The 19,106-nt window shown below is 36.4% G+C and overlaps 1 protein-coding gene across 11 annotated transcripts in view; it reads left to right on the top strand.

Annotated features, from left to right (window-relative positions):
• The first annotated feature begins 593 nt into the window (after positions 1-593).
• Positions 594-19,106, top strand: part of LOC149820458 (uncharacterized) — a 90,999-nt gene continuing 72,486 nt past the window's right edge. For 8 of the 11 annotated variants that reach the window (XM_089983581.1, XM_089983585.1, XM_089983580.1 and 5 more), the window contains exons 1-2: positions 614-766; positions 2,366-2,515. In XM_089983581.1, the coding sequence (XP_089839707.1) occupies positions 757-766; positions 2,366-2,515 (160 nt within the window). In that variant the 5' untranslated portion in view covers positions 614-756. Of the gene's footprint in view, positions 767-2,365; positions 2,516-19,106 lie in introns of all 11 variants that reach the window. The other 3 variants (XM_089983587.1, XM_089983582.1, XM_089983586.1) reach the window with 3 other exon arrangements.

The raw sequence follows: 19,106 nt of genomic DNA, 5'->3' as shown, positions 1-19,106 counted from the left end.
AAACAGTCTCTTGAATTGTGTTAAAACATCGACCTTCACTAATGGGAGCATGTAGTTTTTTTTTTATTAGGATGAAACCCACAACCGGCCGCTCACTTGATGAGACCTCCAATGTAAAACTGACGACCACTCAGCCTTGCGTGTCCAAAACATGATAAAGCAACAGCAGCCTCCATGCAGCAGCAAGATTGGATTCAGGGACTTCATTTGACACAGGACTGACCGCTTGGGTAACCACCGTGGTGGCATCGGAGCATCTAGATTACATCTACCGGATCAGATATGAAAAAAAAAAAGTGATATTAAGATATAAAGACAGGAATGAGTGGATCTTGTTCCATAGTGTCCCTCTATAGGTCTAATTGGATAAGGAACACGATCCAAACCATTGACAGACCTCCTTCAACATGCTCACCGTGGGGCTCAGCTCAAGCCTCAAGTGCTCTACACCCCGACGACAGGGTAGTTGAATGGCCCATTTGGGGCCACACATTTCAATCTGATACGAACTTTTCTTATTTTTTAAATCATTGTACGGCAATGAGGTGGCATGCCACGTGGCAATTGCCTATATTTAAGCAGGGGCCTTCAGAGGGCGTCCAGTTCCGTGGGCTGCTTCTCTTCCCACAGTCGCTGTTGCAGCCGTCCAAGTCAAGGTTCGTGGGAGTCTTTTCAAAAAAGTTTTTTTTTTCCCTCTTTGGATAAGGCAGAAAGAGTTCTCTGAATACTCAGCAGGAGCACCAACGAAGAATCCCAATGGCTTCAAGTAAGTGTGCATTGTGTTTTTGGCCTAAACCTACTTGAATTTTCTTGCTATTGCGCGTTTTGTCTTTAGAGATATGAGCTGTTGCTTGAATTTGGCGAAGTGGGAGATGGTCTTTTCGTGTTTTTCCTCGAGAGATATACGCTGTTGCTTGAATTTGGCGAATTGAGTGATTATATTTTCGTGTTTTTCTTGAGAGATGTGCGCCGTTGCTTGAATTTGGCGAAGTGGGCGATGGTCTTTTCGATTCTTTGACTACCGAAAATCATCGAATTCCATTCTCAGGATGTTCCTATTGTTGTTTTACGATGGCGTGTCAGTTATATGCTTTTATGACTGGCCAAAAACAGATTTTTTGAGTCCTCTTTGGAATCAGCATGGTGGTCATGGTTAGATGGTTAATTCAATTGGTGTCAACTAGTGCGCGGCATTTTATTTGTTTCCTTTCTATTTATGTAGCAACATAGATGAAGCCAACTTTCAAGAGATTTTTTTGTGGGTTTCGTTCCCCTTTGTAAGTGGTGCTCATAGATTGATGATGGTAGCTCGTGCATTCGACTTTTACTTCCTTAATGGAGTGTTTTGATGCACCCGTTTATCCTGATTCCTGATAAACCCGATAATCTGGGGAATTACATCTTGCTACATAATAGAATATCCCCCCTTATCTTGTTTATCTGGACAAGTGGGTATATCCAAACACCACCTAAGCGTCGGTAAGGTGCCGTAGATAGGGAATGTTTTCTGGGTTCCATTTAAGGCTGTCGTAGATAGAGAATGTTTTCTGTGTTTCATTTAAGGCTGGGGAACAAGACAATCCACTCGTGGTTTGGCTTGTGCTAGGCTCATAAGAGTTCGTTCGAACTCATAAAATAAGCTCGGCAAGCCGAACATGAAGAACAGGTCTTCGGCTCACTTAGCTTGTACAAGCTCGTTAAATAGTCATAAATATATGTTAGATATATTGTATATCACATAATATAGTGCAAACTAAATAGCCGAAGTGTTTGGCTTGCAAGCAGTAGGTTTAGCATACAAATTCTATTGTTTCCAGTATTGAAATGAAAAATGAATCAGCTCAAGCTTGGCTCAATAGATCTGAGTTGAAATCCTATTACTTCCAGCTTTAAGATAGTGTAATTTTTTGTAAACGTGCCAGCTAGAACTCGGCTTGTTTATCTTGGCTCGACTTGCCACCAAAATGGCCAAGCTTGAACACCTCATTTTTGGGTCATTCGTCTTGTTTACGACCCCTGGTTTCATTGTACTATACAAATTTCTGTATTTACCATTCATATCCATGAGCATGTAATTCATATTGTTATGCTCAAATATATTTGCATTTTATCACTGTCTGATTGTCTTTTATGTCTATTCTGACCTTTTTCTTCAGCGTATGTAAACATGTTCTTGCTATGTGAAAGTTCCGGAATGGGATTATCATGTTATTTTGTAAAATATGCACATATCTTAGCAGTAGCATTAAGTGTTCTTACTTTTACTTGAGACAACAGACACTGCATATGTATTATTATATGTGTCGTGTTTAGGTTAACGTTTAAAGTTGCTGGCTACATGGGAATCTCATAGTCATTCATGCAGCTTCTCTGGTTGCAGTCACCCTGGGTATTGCTTCCAATATCAAATTGTCAAGCTTTTACCATGTCAACCAAAAAAATTCTAATTATTATGGACCGACAATGTTGAGTATAAGGAGGACTTGGATCAAAACTAAACCGCTATGTTTGGCAGGTCAGATGTTGTATCGAAATTATTTGATCTTTATAGTGCTATGTGTGTTTATTGTATGTTTGTATTCCTTTGATGGAGTGAAGGTAATGCTATTGTACAAAAAAACAAATAACCATATTGGATGTACCACTGCATGCTTGATCTAATGTGGCGATTAATTTTTATGGCTTTCTTTTACTTGTGCTATTAAATATTAATTTCTATGACCTAGTGGATATTATCTTTCTTTTCTTCTTTTTGAGTAGTGTGATGAGTACTGTTAATGAACGTTTTGAGTGTTTCACTACACACGATTTCAGAATGAGGAGATAATTCCTGCTTGTTATTCTTGTTCCAATATGTGATTACTGCATTTGATAGTTTGGCCTTGCTGTTACTGGAAGGGCTAAGATTTTCACTGGCGGAAACAATCCATGGCTGATTAGTGACCAATATTCGATAAAGCTACAAAAGTATTGATTTTGCCCAAAGTTTCCAGACTAGGATGCAAAAGCGGAAAATAATACAAGTGAAAGCGAGAAGCAAGACATTTTAAAATTTATAAGTAGCGAGCTACGCAGAATCAATTTGAAAGCTAAAATGGGAATTAAAAAGGAAGAGATATGGGAATAAAACAGGAAAAAATAAAAACTAAATTAAAAATAATTATTCTTAATTTTCGTGTAAGAATTAATTTTTTGTCAAAATCTAAAAATGATGATTACAATTTAGAGAAAGCACATGGGAAGTGAGTGGGAAACATAAGAGGAAGCACATAGAAAACATGAAAAGAAGCGTGAAAGATGTAATGAAACGAGATGTGCACAATTATAATGCCAACGAAGGGCTACACAAGTGTACACTTACAATATGATCACTAAGGATCAATAACAACCTTACAAAAGAGAGATAAAATTACAAAGAACACAATGAGAATAAGAGACCTTTTGAATTTCACTATTATGCTTAAAAATTATATTTACAAAGGGTTACAAGTGCTCTATTTATAGAGCATAAACATCCCTATAACCAAGTAAGAGAGGTGGCAGAAATATGACCGTTGGGAGCAGTCCAACGACTAGTTGGACTGCATCCCAAGAGTCCTTTTACAAGTTACAAAAAACCAAAAATAAAAAATAAAAAGAAATCCTAACTAAAATACTATAAGGTCCCTAGTGACTGATATTTATAAAAAGACCAAAATGCCCCTGATATACGTATATTTATAAGAATATATAAATATACGTGTATATATATACACAAAGTATTTTAACACTCCCCCTCAAACTGATGATGAGATTACCGAAAGTTTGTTAAGAAACAAAAAATGTGGTACAGGGAGAGCTTTGGTAAAGAAATCCACAATCTGAAACTCATACTGAACATATGGTAAAGTAATTGTCTTTTTCAAGTATTCTTCTCGAACATAGTAACAATCTATCTCAATATATTTTGTTCGTTCATAAAATGTATGATTGCTGGTTATATATATTATATATATGGCACTTTTGTTATCACAACATAACTTTGAAGGCTCCAAAACATCAACACCCATAACAGAGAGTAAGGATCCTATCCACACGATCTCGGTTGTTGTTGTAGCCATCACCCTATATTTCGCTTCCGTGGATGATAGAGATACTTTTTGTTGCTTTTTACATCTCTAAGAAATGAGAAAATTACCTACAAGCACACAAAAACCCGTAGTTGAGTGACGATTATTGGGATCTCTTAGCATTTATCATTTCAGAAGTATCTGCATATTTTGTATCTGTGATTCTTGATCATGTAACAATATCTACTGCAAACTTAATTTGAGACAAAATGTATCCTCTTGGTGAATATGCTACTTCAATACCTAAAAAATATCTCAAAAAATCAAGGTCAGTCATATCAAAAGATTTCTTAGGCATAATTTTAATTTCTTCAATTTCCTTCTGATCATTCCTAGTGATGATCATATCATTAACATATAAAAGCAAAATAATAAGTGAGGAACCTGTAGATCTCACAAAAAGAGCAGTGTTAGTATAACATGACTTAAAACCAAATTTCTGCAAAGTTCCACTAAAACAATCATACTATGCTTTAAAAGCTTGTTTAAGCCCATATAAAGCCTTTCGAAGACAAAGAACCAAGCCATTTCCAATAGTAAGATCAGGGAAGAGGATTCATGTAAACTTTTTTATTTAAATTTCCATTTAAGAAGACATTCTTAATATCTAACTGATATATAGGTCATTTCCTAATGGATGCTATTGCAACTAGAGTCCTAACTGTGGTTATGCGAGCTACAGGAGTAAATGTTTCTTCATAATCTATTATATATTCTTGAGAATATTCTTTTGCAACTAATCTGATTTTATATCTTTTTAGGGATCCGTCACTCTTAGTTTTGACTTTAAACATCCATCTACGTCCTATTATCTTCTTTTCCTTAGGAAGATGTTGGACTTCCCAAGTCAGAGCTTTATGTAATGCATCTAATTCTATTTTCATAGCTTCTACTCATTCTTTTATGTTTTTAGCTTCTTTATAGTTAGATGGTTAACAATATAGGAGACAAACCTATTTGGAGTCCTATGTATCCGTTCAGATCTTCTAACACTAGACTCTTTAATATTTGTTGGTTGACTATACTTCTCAAAAGCATATGGATGCTCTGCATTATCTCGTCTAGACTATTGTAAAAAGTTATGAGTTGGTTCTCTTTCTTCACTTGGTCCATTATTTGACTCAAAATTATCAATAATTTTATTATTGAACTTAGGTAACAAATCAAACAAGAAGGCATACTCAAATTCTTTCTTAGGTTTTTCAAGATCAAATCTATTTTTATTTTCAAGAAATGTTACATTTCTAGAGATATACAGTTTATCATTTTTTGGATCATAGCATCGATAGCCTTTTTTATTTTCGGCATATCCAAAGCACATTTTATAGCTTTAGGAGAGAGTTTGTTATATTTTTTAAGAAGCACAAAACATTTACATCCGAAGACCCTTAATCTTTTCAAATCGGAAGAGATTTTAAAGAGTTTTTCAATTAGAGATTTGTTTTTCAAAGTTTAAGAAGACATTCTATTTATTAAATATACCTCTGTGAGAGCTGCTTCAACCCAAATTTTTTTTTTTTGGAATTTCTTTTGAAATAAATAGGGTTCTAGTAGTTTCAATAATATGACAGTGCTTTCTTTCAAAAATATCATTTTGTTGGGGGGTCGTGGGACAAGATTTTTTGTGTAAAATACCTTGAGTTTTTAGATAGAATTGAAATTCATTTGAAAGAAACTCTCCCTTGAGTCGGAGCAGAAGATTTTAATATTTGTTTTAAACTGATTTTTAACAAGATTATAAAATTTTTTAAAGCACCAAAAAACTTCGAATTTCAGTTTAAGGAAGTAGATCCAAGTATGTCTACTAAAATCATCTATGGATGTAACATAATATGAATAACCACCTTTTGTTATAATGGGAGTGCGACCTCATACATCCAAATGCACAAATTCAAAGATTTCATTAGTCAAGGAAGTTTTAGATCCCAAAGACATCATTTGCATTTTTTTAAGTATACAATCTTCACATACAAATTCTTTATCCTTATAAATATTTTTCAAAAATGGAAAATGAGATAATTTGGATATACTTGGGTGTCCTAATCGTTTATGCCAAAGATTTAAATTAAATTTTTTGATATGATTACAAAAAGAGTTTTTAGGTAAACATAAGAAATCCATATAGTAAAGATCTCTTCTTCTATGATCTTGCCTAATCAGCTTCCCTGACTTGAGATCCGCACTCAAGAAACCTTAGATGAGAAGAATACTTTATACCCATAATCGAAAATTTGAGATACCAAAAAAAAGTTTAAATCTAATTTTGGAATAACCCTCACATTTGAAACAAATTTGTTTTTTGAAATATTATTGAGGTTTCCTATACTTTTAACTTTCGAAAAAGTACCATCGGTGGTTGACACACATGAATAATATGAATTAGTGCAATCAAATAATAGAAACTTATTATGAGTCATGTGAAAAGAGGCTCTCGAATCCAAAATCCAAGAAGACTTATTCGGAGGAGAAGAAGAGGAGATGGTGGCACCAGATGTAGAAGGAGTAGCTTTTAGAATTTGTGAGATGACCTCCACTATTTGGGCAATTGTCAAATCATTGAAGTTGTTCCCTTTCTTTAATTCTTGAGGTTTTTCACTTGTGGCGACTTTTTTGAGCTTGGGTGTAACGACCCCAACTCATACCTTTGAAAAATGCAGAATTTTTTTTTTCTAAGAGTTGCGGAAAACTTCCCAGAGACCTGGGGTCCCTACAGTTTCAATTTCAGTTGGATAACCACACACCACAAACCAACTTACATTTATCATTCATAACCAACCAACTGAACTCTTTTATTAATGAATCAATAAAAGTCATATTTAATGTCAAAAGTGAAATAGCAATTTGCAGGAAATAAGAAAAACTAAAAGAAAATAACAGTAGAGCCACTCTGTCCGTAAGTGAAGCAATCTGAAGCAAATGTGACCCTCGTGTCTCCTCAGAGCGAGTCAATTTCACTGATCACCTGTATCTGGGAAAAACCAATAAAATGAGAGGGTCAGAAATCCGAAGAATTCTGCGTACAGGTTTCCCTAATGAATCAAATAAGAAAAAGAGCATAAATAAGATCCATGTAATATTTTAGAAGGATACAATTATAACCAAATTATAAGGCAATTAACCAGTTATGCAACAATAAAATAAACATTAAGCATGAGGGAACAATGCAATGATCAATATATAACAACCAAGTGCACGGGTAAACATGCATGAACTAATGCAGAGCAAGAATATGCATGATTTATGTATAATGCATGAACCCATATTATCTTTCATTTAAGCTCCCCTCTTTCCATATGCATGTCCTATTAAATGCACACAATCTTTAAGTTCCTCTTTTTTAATTTATCATTGCCCGCGGATACACCAAACAGGTACAGTCCTCGAGGTCAAGTAAGGTTCCCGGGGTAGCTTAACACACAATTTGTATTTTATTACCGGGTTCCACACTTAGCCCTCGACCGATATCAGGAAACAACACCATCTATCGGAACCTTGGAAAACAACATCCAAAGTCGGGGACACCATGGAAAACAACATCCACTGGCGCCACTTTATTGGTATACCAAATAACAACAGCTGTGTCAAAACGCACCACCCCAAGGAAAAGTGGCGGACTCTCCCTAAAACCGTGGCCAGGAGAAGAACCTCAATATCGGGTTCAGGGGCAACAACGCACACAGAGTTTTTTGTATCCTCACGGTTTCCCCAAACCGCAATATCCAAGATTCCCACGCTGAAGCAGGGACATCAAAGAGAAAGTGAATTACACTGTTCGTTACTTTCTTTTATCTGGTTATTAATTCATCTCTTTTACATTTGTAAATTTACATGCAAAAAATAACATAAGCTTGCACATCAGCATGCTAAGCTTTTTCACGGGACCACTGCCCGTGACAACATAGAACAATGCGGTAAAACAATAATATCACATTTGATCTGTTGCAATGCATCAAAATAACTAAAACGGAGAACAACTAGTTCTCGAGGCTCACCCAGCCCCTGATGATCCAATTTGATCATCACTGCATTTATAAAAAAAAATCATAAAGAGTATGCCACTTATGCATTCTTTTCACATGCTTTTCAATGCGCATTCATGTATGCAAGTTGTGCAAGAAACAATAATTTCATAAGCAAAAGCAAAATTTTCACATACCTATATTAAATGCATGCTTTCATGCCATGCATATACTCAGGTCAAATGCAAGGGTTCATTCATGAATCATTCCAATTAAAACCTGCGAACAATCATGCCATTCTGACCCTACGAAGGCATCTAAATTCCCGATGGGTATATGCACAAGTACACTCGCTTACAACAATAATTTTGAACAAGTATTACTTATCAAGTTTAAGCACAAAAATATTACCCCTTTGTATGCATATGATTAAGTCTAATACACTTGGCATGTTTTATTCCCATAAGCAAAGAAAATTTGGACAGATCCACTCCAAATTGCATATTATATATATATATATTTATATCCCTTTTTGTAAAAGAATCGCTGCACCCATGATAACAGAAAAGTTAGATCATATTAGGGTGCATAGTGCTTAGGTGTAGTCATTCACAACTGGGTTTCCATTCATGAATCATTTTGAACTGACAGGTGTGAGCACTCATGAAGTCATGTACTAGTAACAACACATAAACTCTTTCGAGTTACACATGCGCATGGAAGTAGCTTTACATAAGGACAATGATCCAGCATAAGATACCCATTCTAGCATATGACTGCTTCATTCCTAACATGCATGAATGCCATATTTATTACAATAAGCAAATCTTAAAGTTTTGCATCAAGCTCAAATAAGCATAACATGTGGTGACAATAAGGACCTGCTAAATAGTTTCATATGTTTTAAAAAAACAGATTCAGTAACACAGGACCCAATATAAAAAAATATTGATTTGACAATATATATTTATGATTGTGCAACGAGCCTATAATAACATATACATATATATACATAATATGTCATAAAAATTTTCTTTCAAGAAGCTGCCAGCACACGAAAATGTTATGTATAGACATCTAAATTCCTTTTTTTTCTCTTCTTTTGAGGATATGTGACCCCAGTCCAAAATGAAGCCACACGAGGCCCAAAATCGTTATCCAGCCGACATGTAATCTGCTGGGGCTAAGGCCGAAAAATGCCCAACTGATGCACTCGGATGAGTCTCGGCCACCATCATGCTCGACCCTGAAAACTGAATGGGAGCAACAAACATAGGAAAAATAAAAGAAATAAATGCTAACAGGTAAGCAATGCTGAACACTACAAACCAAACATGAGTCTGGGTTTGGGCAGATTCTTGGCTTCAAGTCCGAAATGCAACAACCAGTAAAAAGAAACACAAACAACCGAAATAGAGTGGAAAACTGTACATACCACAAAAAAATCAAGATCTACAACACCCCTTTTTCGTATTTTAGGGTAAACACCTAGAGTTACCATTTTTCCCAAGGATTCCTCTCAAAAACACCACATGAAAATCAAACCTATGATCTAATTCTCATCCGAAGCAAAAGTGGAACCCGTACCTTTGAATCGGTGCTAGGTGGCTGCTGAAACTGCTTGCCGTGAGAGAAAGGGGGTTCGTTGATGGCCCTGTTGGCTGGGAAACGCAGCTAGGGCTGGCGTCGGTGGTTGCCGCACCCAAGGGAAAGAACAGGAGAAGGGGCTGCCGTAGCCTGCGGTGGCTGCAACCTTCCGGTGACCTTCAGCCCTCCGATGCACGCCCACACGAGAGAGAGAGAGAGAGAGAGAGAGAGAGAGAGAGAGAGAGAGAGAGAGAGAGAGAGAGAGAGAGAGAGAGAGAGAGAGAGAGAGAAACGAGGGAAGAGGGAGAGACGAGGAAAGAGGGTGAGACCCCCCTCTTCCACCTTCCTCTTATCGCCGAACCCCCCCTCCTCCATGCCGAGATTGGTGGGGATTGGTTACGCCTTGTGTAACCCCCCTCCTGCCCCCTTTTTTTTCCTGTTAGGGTTTTATCGGGCAACCCTTATCGGGTTGCCCCTTATCGGGTTGCCCCTTATCTTTTTTAAAAAAAAAACTGTTACCGGGGCACGGGGTGGGGCTCGAGTCCGGACCCATGACCTGTAACCGACTCCAATCTATATGGATCCACAAGTTGGATCCGAATGGATCCAATTGTGGATCCTCGGATAAGTTTTAAAAATTAAAATTTTATTTAATTTGAATTTCATATAATTTTAACCCCCATCAATATGGATCCACAAGTTGGATCCAAGTGGATCCAACTATGGATCCTCGAGTTTGCTATATATATATATACATATGTATTTATGTATATTTCTCTTTTATTACTAATATTAATATTATTTTAGTATAACGCAATTATTTAGGCATAAATACCCCTTTATGGGTCCCGGATCCGCGACTTGGATCCCGGGCCCAAATAACATTGTTATGAAATATATATCATAATATTTTTAAATAAAAGCCTAAAAATTTAGGTTATTACATTGGGACAATTCGGTCTTATATGTCTCGGTTCTTTACAATGATAACAAGTAATTTTACCCTTGTATCCTCCTCTATTATGTCCTCCATTGAATTTTCTTTCAAAGTGAGGTGGTTTATAAATTTTTATAAAATTTCTGGGTCTTGAGATGATAAGAACCTTGTTATTAGACTTGTTTATTCCAAGTCTTGTTTGTTCTTGACAAATTTGAACAAGAGCCTTACTTATAGAAGGAGCCGAAGTCCTATGAAGCAAAGAGGGCTTATCTTGCTTAAATTCCGATCAGAGACCATATAAAAAAGAAAAAAGGTTTTCTCTTTCAACTTGTAATTTTCTCATCTCAATAGCCAAACTTTTCCATTTTGGTTCTAACATAGCTAGTTCATCCCAAATAAGGGATAAGATACCATAAAAGTGTCTTATACTTTTATCTCCTTGTTTGGTATTACCCTTGTCTTAAAGATAATATAGCCTAACCATATCTTTTTGAATGAATGTGCTCTTTAGGAAGATCCATGCATCACATGCCTTTTTAAATTTGATGATGTTGGTGGCGATCTTGAACTCCATGGTATTCATGAACCATGAAAGTATTTAAATGTTGTTAGCTTTCCAATCCTCCAAATTGTTTTAGTATTATTGCAAAGCTTTTTCTTTTTCTTCTTTGGATAGAGCTTTGACTTGATCTCTTTCTCTTGTTAATTTAAGTTGAGGTTCATTAGTGGTTCCACTAACAAACCCCCAAAGATTTTTACCTTTGATATGATTTTTCATCGCGATAGCTCACATCAAATAGTTACTTTCGTTGGGCTTGTAGGAGATGACGAAGGCGGAATCTCTTTCTCCCATAATGAAGAAGGCTTGCGTTTGAAGAATAAAGATTAAAGAACACTACTACAAAGAGAGCAATCCCAAGATAACTTTCAACACTTCAAGAGCCCTAAGCTCTGATACCATGTAACGAAACGAGATGTGCACAATTATAATGCCAACGAAGGGCTGCACACGTTTTCACATACAATATGATCACTAAGGATCAATAACAACCTTACAAAAGAGATATAAAATCACAAAGAACACCGTGAAAATAAGACTTTTTGTAGTTCACTATTATGCTTAAAAAGCATATTTACAAAGGGTTACAAGTGCTCTATTTATAGAGCATAAACATCTCTATAACCAAGTAAGAGAGGTGGCAGTCCAATCTGTTGTTGGACTGCCTCCAATGGTCAGAAATGTGACCGTTGGGAGCAGTCCAACGACTAGTTGGACTGCATCCCAAGAGTCCTTTACAAGTTACAATAAACCAAAAATAAAAAATAATAAGAAATCCTAACTAAAATACTATAAGGTCCCTATTGACTGATATTTACAAAAAGACCAAAATAACCTTGATGTATGCATATTTATAAAAAGGCATTTTTGGCATCCAACTGAAACAAGGGCCATCAATGGTGCACAACAACAGAAAGAACGAGACGAATAGTGCCAAGACGAGCAACTGAGGAAAAAGTTTCAAAAAAGTCAACCCTATAAGTCTGACTATAGCATTTTGCAACCAACCAGGCTTTGTACCATTCAATTGACCCATCCGAGTTATATTTAATGCTATATACCCATTTACAGCCTTCAATATCTGCATTAGTGGGAGGATCAACCAAGTCCCAAGTGCCTTGAGACTATAGGGCATCCATCTCATCACGCATAGCCTACATCCATTTGGAGTCGAGTAGAGCTTGACTGTGATGAAGCGGAACAGAGGAGGCAGACAGAGCTGAAATAAAATTCTTCATAGATGCTCCAAGGTTAACTTCTGAAACAAATTGCGAGATGGGGTGGAGAGTGCACTGTCTCTTTCCCTTGCGCAAAGCAATGGGAAGATCATCATCAGGAGCAGAAACTGCAGTATGCTCAGAAATACTTACCTCAGGAGAAGGAGATAACATAGGCATGGAGGTAGGTGGTACCCTGTGAGAGTATACTATGGGAGGGTTTCGATAGCGAGACATCCCATACGATGGAGCCAAGGACTGAGGAGGAAGCGACTCTAACGGAAATGGAGGAATTGGCAGAGGAAGGGAATCACCAAGGCTCACCTGTAATCTTGGAGTAGTACTCGAAAAGTATGGAATAGACTCAAAGAAGGTAACGTCCGCACTGACATACTCTTTATGAGATATAGGGTCATAGCAACGATATCCTTTTTGGTTTTTAGGATACCCAAGGAAAACACATTTAATAGACTGTGCAACAAGTTTATCTCGATCAAGACCCAGCTTATGCACAAAACACACACATCCAAAAACTTTAGGGGGGATAGGAAAGAGAGGAGCTTCCGATTGAAGAATTTGAATTGGGATCTGGTCTTCTACAGAACTTGAAGGCATGCGATTTTATAAGAAAGCCGAAAGTCAAAACCGCATCGCCCCAGTATGAGGCAAGCATATTGGATTGAATCATTAGGCACCGAGCAACATTGAGGATTTGTCTATGTTTCCTCTCAGCCACACCATTTTGCTGGGAGGTATGGGGACATGTAAATTGAGGTTGAATCCCATTAGCAGAATAGAATTGAAGCAAGTCTTTGAATTTAAACTCAAGAGCATTATCAGTGCGAACAATTTTAACACACGTCAAATCGAGTTTTTATCTCAGCAATTAAAGATTTAAGAATGACAGGACCATGAGACCGATCTTTTAACAAGAACACCCACGATAATCTTGAGAAGTCATCAACAATAACTAGATAATAACGACACTGAGTTCTACTCGGAATCCTACTCGGACCTCACACATTGACATAAAGAAGACCAAATAATCCTTGACTTGACGGACTCTGACTGGAGGGAAAAGAACTTCGACAATGTTTTCCCAATTGACACGTTTCACACTGAAAGGAAACTGAAGGAGGTACATGAGGAATGACACGACGAAGTTTTGTCACTGGAAGGTGACCCAGACGATGATGCCACAATAGAGGACTTGAGGATGATGAAACAACAGAATAGGCCGAAATCTCTGGTTGATGTAGATAGTACAGACCACCTTTCTCATAGCCGCTACCAATCCTTTTCCCCGTCAGCAAGTCCTAAACTGTGCACCCCATAGGATAAAAAATCATCCTACAATTCAACTCTTTTGTCATTCGACTGACGGATAATAAATTCTGAGGAAACGAAGGAGCATAAAGATCATGCGACAATTGAAGGGTAAGGGAAATAGATATGTTTCCCTGCCCTACAATTGGGGAAGATCTCCCATCAGCAAGAACTACCCCTTTTTGATCAGTCACAAGATTTAAACTTAAAAAGTTACTCGAATTTCCGCACAAGTGTTTGGATGCTCCAGAATCAATGATCCACCTACCACCTTGGCCAGATAGGCTATCACCTGCCAAGCACGCACCCTTCGCAACAAAAGACTTCGAAGAGGATGAGCATAAAGCAAGAAGCTTGTTATATTCAGCACGGCTAAGAGTTACATAATCATTGGAGTAATATGCATCTGATTTAACCACTTGAGCCATAAGGAAAAGTAATGGGTTAAAAATGAACAGGTACAATCACACGCGCACACCAACAACCAACTATGAAACCAACTATATCTCAATTGGATTTTACAAATGAAATCTGAGATACACGATTGCCGCCTGTTTAGATCCATACTTCAAGTATAATTTTAAAGGAACTTGACCAAAACCTTCCACCTCAACAAAGGATTGCTATGGAATGTATATCAATACCACACATCCAACATGATAAAGATGTGTTTGGTTCATACCTGAAACTGCGACACTTCCAGCTGACAATGGTAGACTCAACTCTCCACCACAATAGTCAATCTCATATAAACTCAGATCAGATCCATGAAAGTGCACTAGGATCGAGGCAACGAGCACTAGAGGGGGGGTGAATAGTGCTTTTTAAAAAAATTGTCTGCGGAATATTTAATGATTTTGCAAATCTCAAAGCAAACACACAAAGAACACAAGATTTTATCCTGGTTCGGTCTAACCCGACCTACATCCAGTCCCCAAGCAAAACCCGCTTGAGATTTCCACTATCAACCTTGTAAACTACAATATCACACAGACCATAACTGGTCCCACTTTCAGTAACAACCCTACTGAAAGCAAACAACTCCTTTACACCAAGGAGTCCTTCTTCTTATAGAAAATAAGTAACAACTTACAAAACAACCTATGGGCATTCCTTTTGAATGCAAATGAGATGCAATTGGCTTTTGAGGTTGTTGAAATACTCTACTCATGAATTCACTATCTCTCAAAGTGATTTGAGTGAAAAACTGAAGTGAAAATATCACGTGAGTGAGAAAACAAATACTTGAAGGAATAAGAGTGAAAGCAATAAGTAAATGATTCAAAACGATTGAATTCTTGTTCTTTGAGTGCAAAATGCACTCATATTTATAGTTCAAAGATTCCATACGTTGAGAGTATGAAAGGGTGTCAAAACTGTCTATTTTGAACGATCAAAACGTTTGAAAAATGAAAAGATACGCCTTTTTGAAGTTCCAGGAAAACGGCAAAATTAGTCGACTAAAACATCAGTTAGTCGACTAATAGTTAGTTATTAGTAGACTGACAGTTATCGTCGGTCGACTGATATGTTAATCAAGCCGTTTGAAAATCTGAACTTTTGAAACTTAGTCGACTTGAGAAAAGTTAGTCGACTGATAATATCATCAGTAGACTGAAAAACCTTTTAGTCGACTGCTGCTAAAATCTTCTGAAAAACAAACATTCTGTTCGGTCGACTGATAAAAAGCATTAGTCGATTGCTACTAAATTTTTCAGAAAACACATGTTCTGTTCAGTCGACTGATAAAACCATTAGTCGACTGCTGCTAATTTTCCAGAAAACAGACATTCTGTCCAGTCGACTAATTTGACAAAAATGACTTTTTAGAAAATATGGCGCGAAAGGATTAGTCGACTGGTAAGTCTATTGGTCGACTAATAAACATGAAAATTTAAGAAAAGAGTTTTCTAAAAAGATTTTTATGAGGGTTCTTTTTAGAAAAGTTTTTCTAAAGACTTTTAAGGTGAAATGCAACCTAAATATGCACTCTAAGTAAGGCTCTTACAAGAATCTAAGACTTTTAATGAATTAAACATTTGCACACAAGTCTTCAAAGATTCTTCATCGAATTCTTCAATTTCTTCATAGCCTTGGCTGAAATGCAGTTGATTTCACTTGCTCATCATCAAAACCTTGTACTTGAAGTATCATGTATGGCTTCATTGTCGTAACAATCTCTTCCTTTTTGATGATGACAAACTTAATCAAAGATGAAGCATTTAGATGCATAGATGGAGATTTTACTCCCCCTATCAATATGCTGCAAAACATTAAAAGTTAACACATTTAAAGCACATATATCACATATTTATTGGTTTGCATTTCCATTCATCATTTCTTCATGCATTTAGAAATACATTCATTCAAAGCTTTCTTTTTCTCTTAATTTTGCATTTCTCATGGAAGATCTCCTGCAATGTAATTGCTATCATCTTTTTCTCCCCCTTTGTCAGAATAAAAAAGAGTAAGGGCAGAAATAACATAAGCAAAATAGAGATACAAGTTTAAAATATTACAACCCATAAAGTATGAAAGTTCAGACAACAAAGATTAGAAAAGTGAGTTAAGCAAATCCTTGATTGAAGTAATCTCTTTCTGAATCGAAGATAGTTGTTGAGTCACATCTTCACGAAAAGTATGTTGATGCAGCTCTAAAGCTTCCAGTCTCTGCATAACTTCATCATGGTCTTGACTTGTCAAAAATTTCTTTCTTTTTGCATGAGATGAAGGTGTCGCAGAAGGTGAAGGTTCAGAAATTGATGGTTCAGTAGGATCAGATGGTTCAGTTTGATCAACATTTAAAGGAGACAGATATTTAATTTTCATTCTTTTAAAAATTGTTTGATCAAAGAACTCTTTTTGCTCAATGTATTTTTCATTTGCTAAAGGAACTTTGAAATGTCTAAAAATACGGGTTAAAAGACAACCATAAGGAAGAAATGGTTTTTGTTTACACAAGTTTGTAAAATACACATTGGCCCAGTTGACAGAAATATTTCCAAATAAAAATAAAGAGCCGTAGATAGATCTGTGGAATAATAATCAAAAGAACCAGTTTTGGGTAGAACATTGTGGGCAAGGATTCGTCCAGCAATGCGTGCACGAGTTTGAAGATTAGTATTTTTGAAAGGAGGGCAGTGAGGTGCTCCTGAAAGAAGAATTTGTTCAAAAACTCTTTCATCATTTAATTCAATAGTGTTGAAAAGAGTGTCTGAAGGTGGAATTTCAAGAATTTCTCCAAGTAATTTCGAATCAAACTCGATTTCAACATCACGAACAAGAGAGGACAAAACTCCAGTTTCATGATCCATTTGTAAATTCGTGTAAAACAAGTGAATAAGAAACAGATAGTGAAGGGTATCTGCACAAGCATAAAAAAGATGTGAAATTCCAGGAAATAATTCTCTTATATTGTAACGAGAAAACAAGTGAAATAGAACATTTCGGCCTGGTAAAATAGGTAGTGCAGAAATTGATCCAAAAGTATCATAGAGAAGAGGATTGCGAAGTAATCTTAGTGAAAAACCATGTCTTGAAGAAGGTGTAGGAGGAGAACCTAAACCTTTTGCAGATGCAGACTTCGTACGAGGCATGGTTAAAAAAAAAAGAGTTACCAAAAACAATGACGGCTTCCAAATGATTTCCGGCAGAAGTAGAACGCTGTCCGGCGATGTGAAACAGAAACAGAGGAGGATACAATGGCTGACGGCGAGTGAGAAGTCGGCCACAAGGGGATTCCGGCAATGCACTGTCACACAAGAGGGTTCCAGCGTGTTTTGAAGATGCGCCAGTTACTGCAGGAGGATTCCGGTGTTTCAAGATCACGACCAGAAGACTTCGGCGTCTCCTTGTTACGGTAAGAAAATCCCAGCGAAAATGGGATCGAACGGCACTCCGAGGGTTTTTAGGAAGAAATAGAGACAAAAGAGAAAGAGGGTTTTCGTTTTTAAGGGTTTCGTTTTTAAGAAAAACGAAAAGTTACGAAAACAAAGTGAAACGATGCCTAGTAAAAAAAAAACGGAAAAAAATAATCCAAGGGGTATCGGGTCCCTTCATTAAAAATTTTAGTCGACTAAAACTTTATCGGTCGACTAAAAAATGTGTGACTCATTCTAAAAACATCAGTCGACTAGAAATATATCGGTTGACTAATATGGTGCGATACATTCCAAAATTTAAAACACCAATCGACTAGAATTTTATCGGTCGACTAATATAGTGCGATTTTGAGATTTTGTTCAAAAATCAACATTTTTTATAAATCCAAAAACGAGCAAATACCTAGTTCTCTCCTAATTCTCATAAAATCTTAATTTTTAAGAGGTTTAGTTAAGATATCGGCATCTTGTTCTTTAGTGGAAATAAAATTTAACGAAATATCTCCTTTTAACACATGATCTCTTAAAAAATGATGTCTAACTTCAATATGCTTAGTTCTTGAGTGCTGAATAGGATTTTTCGAAAGATTTATAGCACTAGTGTTATCACAATAAATAGTTGTTGTGGAGTAATTCAAGCCAAAATTTTTTAAGGTCTGTTTCATCCAAAGTACTTGTGAACATGCTAAACTAGCCGCTATATATTCTGCTTCAGTTGTTGAAAGTGATACTGGATTTTGTTTTTTACTAAACCAAGAGACTAAGGAATTTCCTAAGAAATGACAAGTTCCACTAGTACTCTTGCGATCAGATTTACTTCCTGCAAAATCTGCATCACTATATGAAACTAAATCAAAGGAAGATGATTTTGGGTAAAACAAACCGAAATCTGAAGTATCTTTCAAATAACGAAGAATTTGTTTTACTGCAATTAAATGAGATTCTTTTGGATTAGCTTGAAATCTTGCACACATACAAACACTAAACATAATATCAGGTCGACTAGCAGTTAAGTATAATAGAGATCTGATCATACCTCTGTAGAGCTTAGTATCTACACTTTTACCATTTTCATCTTTATCAAGAGAAGTAGTTGTACTCATAGGATTCCTTCTTGATTTCGATGAGTCCATCCCAAATCTCTTGAGAAGTTCTTTTGTATACTTAGCCTGATTGATGAAGATTCCTTCTTCAGTTTGCTTTATTTGAAGTCCAAGGAAGTAGTTTAATTCACCCATCAAGCTCATTTCAAACTCTTCCTGCATAGCCTTAGCAAATTCTTTACAAAGAGAATCATTAGTAAAACCAAATATTATGTCTGTTGAGAATAGGTGGTTTTATGTTAAGTAATAGGTGGTTTTATGTTAAGTACTCTTATATTAGAGTTTTTTTGAAATTTTACTCTTATAAGGATTTAGATGTAATTTCTCTTTTTTGCCTCTCTATTTAATATAGAGAGAAGCCCTAATCAAGATTTAGTGATTGAGTTTTCTGTGCAGCCGTCTCTCTCTCTCTCTCTCTACACAGG

The sequence above is a fragment of the Nuphar pumila genome, chromosome 12 (genome assembly GCF_984573655.1).
Source record: "Nuphar pumila chromosome 12, dmNupPumi1.hap1.1, whole genome shotgun sequence".
NCBI classification, from domain to species: Eukaryota; Viridiplantae; Streptophyta; class Magnoliopsida; order Nymphaeales; family Nymphaeaceae; genus Nuphar; species Nuphar pumila.
The sequence above is the reverse complement of the archived record's forward strand: the minus strand, read 5'-3'. Positions and strand labels throughout refer to the sequence as shown.